Raw genomic sequence first — 12,621 nt, forward strand, 5'->3', positions numbered from 1 at the left:
AAATCACCCCAAAATTTTAAAAAAATGCTGATTTTATCATAACTTGAATAGATCACATTCTGGTAATCCCTGTCTTAAAATGTCTGAAATGTCTGTAATGTCTTACAAATACAAATTAACATTTCTGCATAATTTGAAAAATCTGAAAAGCCTATCAGTAGAGACCTATGTCCTACATATCAAAGCTGTTGAATTTGGAGAAGATTTTTTAAAGATTTTTTGACCAAAAATGACAAAAATTGCCTTGAAATATGAAATTTTGAATGTTTCATCACAAACAGCACACATTTTACTAAGGTCATTCTTAGGTACATGTTAACCAAATACTGTGGGCGTCAAACCACTAGTAAAAGAGGAGACGGTTTTTGCCATAAAATAGCATAATTAGCCTCAAAAATATAAATTTGCATATTTCATCATAATTTGAACATATCTGATTAGGGTAATCCCTTGGGACGTGTAATTCAAATATTAAAGGTTTCGTACAGGCAGTTTTGAAGAAAAACCTTTGGATGTACAAATTTGAAGACAAAACTACACATCCACCTATTTAGTTGTAAGCAAGCTAAAAACAGTTGCTGACAACAAGAGACGTGTTGAGCTACAATACAAAATAATCTAAGGTTTGGTAGCAGGCTATGATCATCTAAATGTTACAGGAACATAAGCTATCAAAGACTTGAAGTCTCCTTCATCAGATGCAGAGTGACAGAAAATTCAGAGTGAAAATTTCAGAAAATCTAGTAATTCAGGGTGGACAATTTTCACTCTGAATTTTCGGTCGCTTTCAGCTTTAATTCCACCCTTGCATCTGATAAGGGAACTAAACATCTGTGAAAGCTTATTCTCCGGCAACATTTAGTTTATCATAGCGTGCTACCAAAGCTTAGATTTATTCAGAAGAAAAATACAGAAAGTTATCAAGATTTAGTTACTGGCCCTTGAAAGTTTAAATCTAAATTAGAGATATACATGAACTGAGGCTATCAAGCTTGTTTCCAGACAACTACCTATACACTCATCTTCTTCAATATCTGTACCACCAGCTTCTGTAACAACCCTTCGATTCAAGTTAAATCCAATTTTTCACATCCTGAAAATAATGCAACAATAGGTAATATGGCGAGATGAGACTTTAAATGAAATTCAAGGGGCTGATTAGGTTAAGGAAAAGGGGAGACTTCATATACAGTGCCTCTTTTCGATCCTGTTACATTTGCTTCTTCATGTCATTAACTAATTAAAAGTAAAAAGGAAAACTCTCACATGCTGGAACAATACATTGTATACTCTGCGATATTTAATTGGTGTTTTACATGCGATTGTGTCAACTAAAGGACATGTGATTACGCAGCGGTACTGTGCGGCGTATCGATCGCGCTCGGGTCAAGGGTTATCGCCACAGTTCTGTTGCGATGACCATTGACTTGATTGCAATCGACAGGCCATGGCCCAAAGTACCACTGTGTATTCACAGCAAGTATTTGGTATACCAGCGACTGAAAGAAAAAATGTTTCTTCACGTACTTTAGCTATTCAAAAGTGCAATACAATTAATTTCAAAGGATAATAATACAGATGCTTTAAATTTAACACCTTTTACTATTTTGGAGAGAAAACTTACCCTTTCTGGTGTTGCTTCCGCACGATCACAACTTCAGCGCGCGTTTACAAGAAAAATGTAGCAACTTTCGTTACGATGCATCATGGGATAAGAAAAGGCACCAAACTTGAACACAAAGTATTTAGAAGTAGAACACCCCTTTCACTCCGATGTTAAAATTAAAAAGTTCATGGTGGTTTTCTGATTTTCCTTTCAAATTTTCAGAATTTCAACCCGTAATAAAAGTGAACACGATTGGAACTAATTTGGGATAATTTGATGGTGACGTTAGGTCGAGTTAATCTACCAATGTTATATTACACTTGTTTTTTATAAGTAATTTGCGATATTGCAACATTCAGCTATATGGCACCTAACACTTGAGAAATTTACATTAAAATCCAAATCCTGTTCGTGTAAAATTATTTTGTATACCTCCTTTTTAGAAAAAACATGCTTTCAGCAATTGTAGACCGGAAATATTTTTTACTTGGCGTGAAATTCGTTACCTCAAAATCTGTTAAAAGTTTGCGAGGCAGTAGTAAATTTAATATAGCCGTAGTAAAGTAAAAAAAACCTAAAGATTGTTAATTGTTTCATTGTATTGTTCAATTTCTGTAATGTTGAGTTTTTGAACACATGAAGCAGATGGTTGTTAACACATCGTGTTCAGGTTTAGAACATCATTGACAATATTGACACTAGTGTTAATAATATGAACACTAGTTGTTCAAATTTGAACACCGACATTCACATTTTTAACATGTAAAGACGCGTCTAGCGTCTGCTGGTTTTACAGTGCAAGATTCTTCAAACTAATCAGCACTGTGAAGAGACTCGACTGTATGAACTCAGCATCGTATGAATACAAAAATAGGTCTGCAAGAAGTGGTGCACAGTTTGTCCCCATGGCATAGGAATACTAAAGTTTACCTAAATGTCATTCCAGCATATGTCATATGTTGTCAATTACGAAGTGACCAGTATTCGACATGTGATGTTGGTGATGGTGGTGGTGGTTTGCTTTATGTCAGTGAATGTTGATGTAATAAAGTTATCACCAGGGAAAATATTTGCACACCAGATATTGAGCTGCTACCTGTCTCACGGCTACTCACGAAGTCATGCGACCGATCTGTGTTTGCTCAAACTACTCTGCTCTCTCTCTATTAGGATATGGTCACTTCACAAAATTTTATGGAGTGACCATGATTCGAAGTACCCGTTCCCTCTACTTGCATAGGAAGTTTACATGAGCTAATAGATTCAGGCCCTATGTTTATTCGTATTTGTACATTCAATACATGTAATATGCACAGATGTGTTATAAGCATTTGGTGGTCGAGCCATTATCGGAACTGTCAGTTTAGCAAACTGTTATTGTGAAAGTTGTCCAGATTTACAGCCATCATCAGCTGACTGACTTACATTTTACCCACTCCATTGCCAGGTCAAAGAAGATGGTCTACATATTGGGACATCGGACATATACTACAAATTCATCAATTCACGTCATCAGTTCACATCCTTCCTCTCTTTATTCAACATAACTGAGTCTCTTTATGGTAAATATATGTGCGAAGGGTCTATTAACTTAAGGAAATATGACCAAGCTGACGATGGAGATAAATTACAGTTTCCGAGAACAGTGAAGAAGCTTCATCATTAAAGCCACTTCATTGGAAAAAACAAGGTATTTGGTGTTTTTTCCCACACAAGATCCACATGATATCATGATATGTATATGATTATTAAGCCAGAGAGGCGATTTCATCAGAAAAACTACCCTGAAGAGCTATTGTGACTTAACATTTTCAGGTGTAGCTGAGATCATTTATAACTACATTGTGCGAACATTATTTTTAAAGTGTTCGATAATGATTTTTTTGGTTTATTTTCAGCGAAGAAGCTGGCATCTAAAGTGTTGGATTCTCAGTTACCATACAAAAATGTACAAAGCATGTCAGCCAAATTAATCATGCTTCAGCAGCAGTCACAACAACGTTTCAGGACAATAAATTCGCAATTGGAGGCCACCGCATATGAGGTCAAGATATTATCGCAAATGGTTACACATATAAAATTGTGGTTTGGAGGTAGCGTAGCCTTAAATAAACAAATGGTTAATTTAAGGGTTCTAGGACAGTTACCACCCAGACAAATACCCTCTCGACAATCAACAGACATTTACCCCCAGGCTAATTACCACCAACCATTTACCAGCCAGACATCTACCCCCGGATATTTACACCCAATACTATTTATAGCGACAATATTGCTCGGTCGAAAATGATGTCAATAATGAACAATCGCGAAGACTGCATTTGCGTTTTTTCTAGACCTCTCTCCTGTGTTATGCAAGTGTTACCATACATTCTAATGTTTACTCCTTCTAAAGTTTACCCTATGCCTAACAGGGGGAAGCAAACCCTGACGCCCGATACAAAAGACCCTCTCTGTAACCATTACGCCACGCGGGGTTGTCTGCGGCTGTCGGTTGAAATTGTTAATCTTGAACTTGACACTGTATGTTTAACCATGCATAAATGAATAATATAAATGAATAATAATAATATAACAATAATATTTATATCTTTTAAAGCACACTACATATACGACTCAGTGCGCTTTACACATTTAAATCGATAAACATACCAGGAAAGGAAGACAAGAAACGTAAAGTGTAAAAACAATCAAATGAGGTTAAAAATGAACACGGTTAAAATGATGAAATTTCGGTATAGCAAAACTGTCAAAGTGAAAAATAATCAAAATTCTACGGAGAAAGCATTAGTAAACAGTAGAAATAAATCACGCATCAACGGTTACTGAAAAATGGTGACCGTTCCAATACATTAGCCATAGTGCTTTAAGAGATGAGTCTTTAAATCGCGCTTATGAATGACATTAAAATAACAACTTTATGGTGTTAACGGACTAAAATGATTTCTCTAATATACGAATCATTTTATTGCCTTACCCTCAACCTAGCCTTGACCATAACACTAGGCAACTAATAATATTTGTCTTTTTTCCATTTTGTCTTCTTTTAGTCAAAACCGGGTTGCATCGAAAGTTACACACATCTTCAGTTTCATGTTTTACGGGTAGAATGTTTTTTAAAAGCTTCAAAATATTTACTAATTCCTTCATCATCGCATATAAAATACACTCCATAAGGCTGTTTGAATAATAGACAGTATCTATGCTATGTCAAAACAAAGTTGAAACTGTTTTAAAATAAAGATGAATAAAACATCCTTACAGATTAATTTTTAAGAGAGGGGGTAATTGTCCGGGTGGTAAATCCCTTGTGTGGCATGTTTCCGAGTGGTAAGTGTCCGGTGGTAAATAGCCGGGGGTAAATGGTAGGTGGCAAATGTCAGGGGACTAAATGTCCGGGAAGTAACTGTCCTGTTACCAATTTAAGGGCCATGCGTACATATAGCTCATGGTTAAACACAAAAATTTTAAATTTGGAGGGGGCAAAATAGGAAATTTCCGCAGAAAATATGCCGACTTGTCAACCTCTCTGCATAGCTAGGTGAGATTATATGTATCATCGTTGTCCGGTTTTGACACATAGTCTTGTGTATTTTGTTGATATAGTGACAGTGGAAAACCATACTAAAATGCCAGAGATAGTCACTCATTTTGTGTTTAATCATGAGCTTACTTTATCCTTAAAAATCAACTTTGTAATTTTGTTGTGAAAATGCGTTAAATAGTCAAACATAAGTCCCTTAAGGCCTGAAAGATTACTGAATTTTAGTGCGACGAAGAAAACAGTTTTGACAACACCAAAACCAAAAACTGATGAATAAAATGAAATAGAATATTTCATGTTTGTCCAATTATGTATGCTGCATAAATTTGCGGTTTATTGCTAAAATAGTTCAGTTGATTCGGCTTTGGCAGATTTTTTGTTTTCTTGCAGTTATTTCAAGTTTATTATTATAACTTCTGATCCATTTTTCTTGCAGTTATTTCAAGCTTATTATTACAAGTTCTGATCCATTTTTGGAAGTGGGTGATTGTCATTGTGTCAGCAATATTGTTATTGGTCAAAATGTGTCAATATATACAGAAAAAAATCAAAGAAAGGGAGATGAAGAGAAATTACATTCTATTGGAAAAGATCTCTGCTTTGGGTCTAACGTTTCGCCATCAATGTAAGTGTAAATTTATAGTCATTTAAAAGGTATTTGAATCGATCTCGAACTGTGATTGTATAACTTATTAGGACCTGAATACAAAAGATGATACTGCACAATGCTAAATATCAAAACTAATTGTACAATAGGATTGATACTAAGCATTTCATCAATTAAAATTCTCAGAACAGGTGTGTTTTAAGCTCACGTGTTCACACACATGAGCTCATGTCGCAGCGATGTCTGTCTGCCTGCCTGTCGGTATGTCTGTCCGTCTGTCTGTGTGCCCAATATCTCAAGAACGGCTTATCAGATCAGAATTGAATTTGATAGATAGATTTTGTTTGAAAATGGCAAGAACTGATTAGTTTTTTGTGGTTTGCACATTTCATGTTCTTTTGCATAATTAGTGACTTTAGTAAACACAGACATATAATGATAACAGCTGCACATAAATTAAATGAGATTAGCTTCATACAGGGATTTATCTGCCATGAAAGACATAAAGGTGTGACATGAAAGTCAATTGCTAATTTTCATATTTAATGGACTTTTCTAATTCGGAATATTTAACTCATATATCTTATATATAATAATTATATATAATATATCTTAATTGACTTCATCAAAGTTGATGAAACCTTGTATGTACATTGAAGAAGTATGATAAAATATGAAAGGAAGTTGTTAAGCATTTTTATTAGTCCCCACGGACACAGTCCGGCGGGAACTTATAGATTTGGTCATGTCCGTGCGTGTGTGCGTCCGTGCGTGCGTGCGTGTGCACGTCCGTGCAAGAAGCGATTTCATTCAAACTTGGTACAAGGATTACTTCATATGTCATACAGATTTGTTTTTGTGATACGATCCAATATGGCCGCCAGGTGGCCATTTTATTACGATTTTTTCATGTACAAAGCCATAACTCAGACACGTTTCAACCGATTTTATTCAAAGTTGGTACAAGGACTTTGACCAATGACATAGATATGCACGTCAATTTTTTTGGTGATACGATCCAATATGGCTGCCGTGCGGCCATTTCCCTACGATTTTTTCATGTACAGAGCCATAACTCAGACATGTTTCAACCGATTTCATTCAACGTTGGTACAAGGACATTGAACAATTTAATACAGATGCACGTCGATTTGTTTTGTGATATGATCCAATATGGCCGCCAGGCGGCCATTTTATTACAATTTTTTCATATACAGAGTCATAACTCAGACATGTTTTAACCGATTTTATTCAAAGTAACCATACAAGGAGCTTGACTAATGTCATACATATCCATGTCAATTTGTTATGTGATATGATCCAATATGGCTGCCGTGCGGCCATTTTCTTACAATTTTTTCATGTACAGAGCCATAATACACAGGCATATCTCAACCGATTTTATTCAGAGTTGGTACAAGGACATTGACTTATGTCACACATATGTACATCAAATTGCTTCATGATATGATCCAATATGGCTGCATGGCAGCCATTTTGTTACAATATTTTCGTGTCCTTAGCCAAAACTTGGGCACGTCTCAACTGATATTCACCAATTTTATTCAAACTTAGTACAAGGACATTGACCTATGTCATACATATGCACATTGATTTGTTTTGTGATACAATCCAATATGGCTGCCGTGTGGCCATTTTTTCCGATTTTTTCATGTCCGGAACCATAACTCAGACATGTATCAAGCAAATTTATTCAAAGTTGGTACAAGGACATTGACTTATTTATACACATGTCTGTCGATTGGTTTCACGAGATGGTCCAATATGGCCACATGGTAGCAATTTTGTTATGGTTGTTTCATGTCGAGAGCCATAACTCTGGCAAGTCTCAACTGGTCTTATTCAAAGTTGGAACATGTACATTGACTTATGTCATACATGTACGAGTTGATTTTTTAAACAGTAAGATCAAATATCGCTGCATGGCGGTAATTTTGCTACAATTTTCTAATGTACAGAGCCATAACTCAGACATATTTCCACCAGTATCATTCAAAGTTGGTAAGAGCACATTGACCTATTTCATACACATGCTCGTCAATTTGTTTCATCACATGTAGCAGTAACATGTCAATTATTGAAGTTTCGTAAGTAGGCTGATATGTCAAGAAATACTGCATCAACTTCATGCAACTTTGTACAGATGTTAAGCTCACATTGCTTAAACATTGAAAAAGACATTTAACAGTGTCATTTTAATTAATTTGTAAATGCATAAGTAATGAACTTTCCTAATTAGGGTGATATAGCCACAAATTAATACAACGTCAAATGTGATGAAACTTGATACAGATGTTGATCTCATAGTGTTGTAAATACTGCATCAAACTTTATGAAATATGGTACCAGTGATAATCTGTTAAGTGTTAGGATTGTATGCAAAAACGTTTTGCAACATCCTGTTGATTAATTCCTAGTTGACTCAGTTTATGAACTTTAGGATGGTGGCCTACATTGGTTTTATGTTTTCATCACCATGGAACTCATTCTTGGCCATTGAGCGCCATCTGTATCAAAGTAATTTTATCACAGACCTAATTAATGAAGACGACTCTATCCTCTCTGAGAACATGTAATCAAAGTACCCATTAACAATTGGGGACTGTGTCATCAACGATGACTTGTGTTAGCAAGTTACTAATTTGCACATCAACCTAACTTTTCTAATTAGGGATATGTCTTAATTGACTTCATCAAAGTTGATGAAACCTCGTATGTACATTGAAGTATGATAAAATATGAAAAGAAGTTGTTAAGCATTTTTGTGTTAGCAAGTCACTAATTTGCACATTCAACTTACTTTTCCTATTTGGGATATAAGGCTGGAAGGACTCCAAAATGTTTCAGAATCTTGCTATGTATATTGATGAGACAATTATGTTGTATAAGTGGAAAATATTTTACAATTTCATGTCAGCCAATTTATCATTTGCATATCTAATGAGCTTTCGTAGTTTGGCATAACAGCCTGAAGGACGTGACCAAATGCCATTGCACTTGCTATGTAAAGTGGTGATACAATGACAGAGCTCAAATAAATTTAATATTTTTATTTCGGCTAATTATATATTCATATACTTCTTGACCTTTGGAATATGACAGAGCTCAAATAAATTTAATATTTTTATTTCGGCTAATTATATATTCACATACTTCTTGACCTTTGGAATTAATCTGCCGTGAATATTGTTCATGATGTTGATCATAACACTTCGAATTGAGTTGCAAACATGTGGCAAAAGTTTAAATACACTGTGAGACTACTGCAATATAAACTGAAACACGTAAGCATTTTGAGTTCATATCTGGTTAATTATTCCTTGACCTCATACCGACTCATTCTGACCAATTTTATAACTTTAAATTCCATGCTGAATTGCCCGAAGATCTAACTTTCATTCAAACTGCATTTACACATGGATTCATTTCGTCGTGGAAAAACAGAATTTTGAATATACACTATCACACCCCGCAAAAGTGCGAGCTTGTAGGCGAGGAGGGATACAGCTATGTTGGGGAAACACAAATGAAACATGTGAGTTCCACCTGCAAGAAAAGTACTAGTGTTCATGCACTTGCATGGCAAGACAGTAATAAGCCTGTTAATATTTGTATTCAGACAGAAGGGAAATGACTTCAGGGAAAGATATAATGCAGAGAATTACCCTTTTCCCCGAAATATTACTTATGCGTTTTAACAAGGATTGTTTAAATCACTGGATGGACATTTTAGAAAATCATATTAACAAATGCTCTCTATTATCCAACCATCCATGTAGGTACATGATGTAAATGACATTATTAAAATATTGTCATTATAAATGATAATGCATTTTCCTTTTTAAAGAATGATTTGCCTTTCTTTCTGAACAGATATATTATCAATATGTTGAATACAATTTTCACAAATTGGATTAGCAAGCAAGTTGTTGATAGGGATACTGCCACTGCGTTGGGTAAACCCTTGTCTTCAATGATGTCACATTCGTTCGAAATAGATTATATGTACTGATTGAAATGTATGTAGATTATAATTTTGTTTTCACTGTCCTTCATTCATTTGAAGGTTCCAAGTACCACTATGACGTGTTCATTTCATCTTGTGAAGATGATCAAAAATTTGTGGAAGACCAGTTATTACTGAAGATACAAAGGGAATGGCAACTTACTAAGTACTACAGTGAACAGGACGAATTGATTGGAGTTGACATAATATCAAACATGTCAGAAAAAATCCATAAAAGCAGGAAGACACTGGTAGTTCTGTCACAGAAATTCATAGAAAGCAGCTGGTCAGTTCATGAGCTCTGTTTAGCTTACCACAGGAAATTTTTGGACGCTAAAGACAGTCTTGTCATATTACATTTGTCAGACTTAATAGATAATCCATTAGAGCTGGAACCATTACTTCAGGGAAACAACTACGTAGATTTTAGAAAGGGTAGTACAGAAAAAACTTGGAATAAACTGAAACATGCATTAATCAAAGGACGAAAAAGTAAAAGGCATTAAGAAAAGCCAAACCTTAGATATTATCTTTCTGCCATACAATGATTGAGCTACTTTCAATATTCAATGTTTATTTTACTGAATGCAGTGAGAAATCATAAAGTCATTGGATTAATAAGTCATCCAGGCTGACTTATAGATTGGGTTCTGTGTCCATGCATGCGTCTATGTGGGCGTCAACGCTGATCTGTCAGACATGCGCCTGTTGAGCTTTTTAAAACTTGGTACAAGTACCTGGTCTATAGTACAGTTGCTAGTTAGTCCCTATGGACAAAGTCCAAGGGGGCTTATAGATGAGGCTCCATCCATGCATCTGCCCATCTAGATATCTCAGACATGCCCTTGTCCATTTCCTCAACTTGGTTCAAAGACAGTGCTATACTTATGCAGATTACTTTGTTTTTTGATATGATCCAATATGACTACCGGGCGGCCATTTAACAAGGCATGACTGCAGCAACATGTTATGACTGTTTCTTTCAAATTTGCCACAAGGAAAGCACACCATGACACACATAAGCATGTTTGATATTTTCAACAATATGATGGAATATGCTGGATAGGTAGCAATTTTGTTTTGATTTTTCCATATCCAAAGCCATATACTCAAATATTCTTAGACCGATTTCATTCAAACTTGGCACAAGCGCAGCACATTGTGACTTATATATGCAAGTCGATTTCTTTGCAATACAATCTAATATGACCGCCTGGCGGCCATTTTGTGCTTAATTTTTTACTCCACATCTATACCCTACTATTACACAAATAATTCTTTCTGTACTAATTGCTACATTAACAGTGCAAATGCACATCGATACAAGGTCAATACTTTTTCAGCCATTTTCCAAATGTGCTTTGACCAATTTCACTTTCCATTAACAGTTTAAAATTTATCAACCAAGCCAGGACTATGTCATTTCGATAACTCTTTCGTGTATATATATTTTGAATGAGCTTCATATAATAATTCAATCGATCTTTATGATTGATCAGTAAACCGCTAAATTTTTACACAGACAGTCCTCTGCTATTGATGTCTTTTCCAAACTTTTTAGCACGATTAAATGTAAGTTTTGCCTTTTTGAGTAGTTTAGTTACTTGTCTTACTTTCAGTTCTTGCTTGACCTATAATCTAAGATTCACAGTTTATGCAATTTTAGGTAAAGATAGTTAACAACAATAATTTTGAATCTTGTTATTGGAAAAATTTAATCATACACACAAAATAAACAATAACGGCCAGATTTAAACGTTGAGTCCCTTGGACTCAAACTTCTGTTGCCACTTCAGTGTTAGATGTTAAGATTACAATCAACGCAACTGAAGCAGTCATGCTAAATGTGATTGTGAAACTGAATTTTAGATGGCAGCCAGAGTGACAGTAGTACAGGTTTTTCTTCTAGATTTTACTAGATTTTGCTAAAGATTTTTTCTACAAGACTACTTCACTATTAAACAATGACTAAGTCATAATTTTAGTTTACACAATTATGTAACTGATATGTTATATGTAATAACGTTTACCGTGCTATAACTTGTTGCGTTTTGGTGCCGTCAATATGAAATGGGGATTCTTCCACCCGCACGTTTTTTTTTTGAGGAAATTAATGCAACTGTGATCCCCCATCCTGAAAGTAAAAACAAAACATACCCTAACGAAATCCTCAAAATGGACGTACAAGAGGTTGCACTGCATTGTACGTAAAGTAAACCATTTTCGATAATGTATTGAAAATTCAAACTGATCTTGAAAATTGTGTATTTATTCCTCTTGATAAAAGCATTTTTTTGACAAAGATATTGTAATTAGCTGTTGTAATCTTAAAACCAGATTGTATTGTAGAGAACATGATAGCTTTGACTACCAGTTGAATCATCTGTTCAAATTACATCCATTTCATCATTGGGTGTTACTTCAACGCCAAAACTGGATCAGAAAATAACTTCATTCTAGATTATTCTTTTGGCCTTCATCAGACCAGTTTTGATGCCGTATTATGCACAGGGGTCAAGCAAATTGGGAATAATGCCAAAAAAGTGATATTTTATACTGTTACATAGACACTCGATAGTAAATATTTTATCTCTTTATTTTAATTGTATGACTTAAAATGACTGTGACCTATATTAACCCTTTCTACACGTTGAACATCATGAGAATGATTCCCTTGTTTATCTACTAGACTTTGATGTAACCGTGCATCCGCTCTTAGTGAACGTATTGTTTTCACAACAGCTTAAGTCATTAACACTGACCGGACAATTAAGCTGGACTCCTGCACTATGTTGACAGATGTACTGATTGGAGCGACCTTAACCTGTCTTTTTCAC

General features: G+C 35.1%; 1 protein-coding gene and 1 long non-coding RNA gene across 3 annotated transcripts in view; both read left to right on the forward strand.

Annotated features, from left to right (window-relative positions):
• LOC139137832 (uncharacterized) overlaps positions 1-3,296 on the forward strand; it is a 30,983-nt gene extending 27,687 nt beyond the window's left edge. For both annotated transcript variants that reach the window (XM_070706120.1, XM_070706111.1), the window contains one exon: positions 3,054-3,296. In XM_070706120.1, the coding sequence (XP_070562221.1) occupies positions 3,054-3,272 (219 nt within the window). In that variant the 3' untranslated portion in view covers positions 3,273-3,296. The remainder of the gene's footprint in view (positions 1-3,053) is intronic.
• Positions 3,297-3,504: 208 nt separating this feature from the next.
• LOC139137839 (uncharacterized) lies at positions 3,505-12,344 on the forward strand. The gene is made up of 3 exons (XR_011553453.1): positions 3,505-3,699; positions 5,587-5,775; positions 9,845-12,344. It is a non-coding gene; the product is annotated as an uncharacterized lncRNA (long non-coding RNA).
• The last annotated feature ends 277 nt before the right edge of the window (positions 12,345-12,621 follow it).

The sequence above is a fragment of the Ptychodera flava genome, chromosome 1 (genome assembly GCF_041260155.1).
Source record: "Ptychodera flava strain L36383 chromosome 1, AS_Pfla_20210202, whole genome shotgun sequence".
Lineage (NCBI taxonomy): Eukaryota > Metazoa > Hemichordata > Enteropneusta > Ptychoderidae > Ptychodera > Ptychodera flava.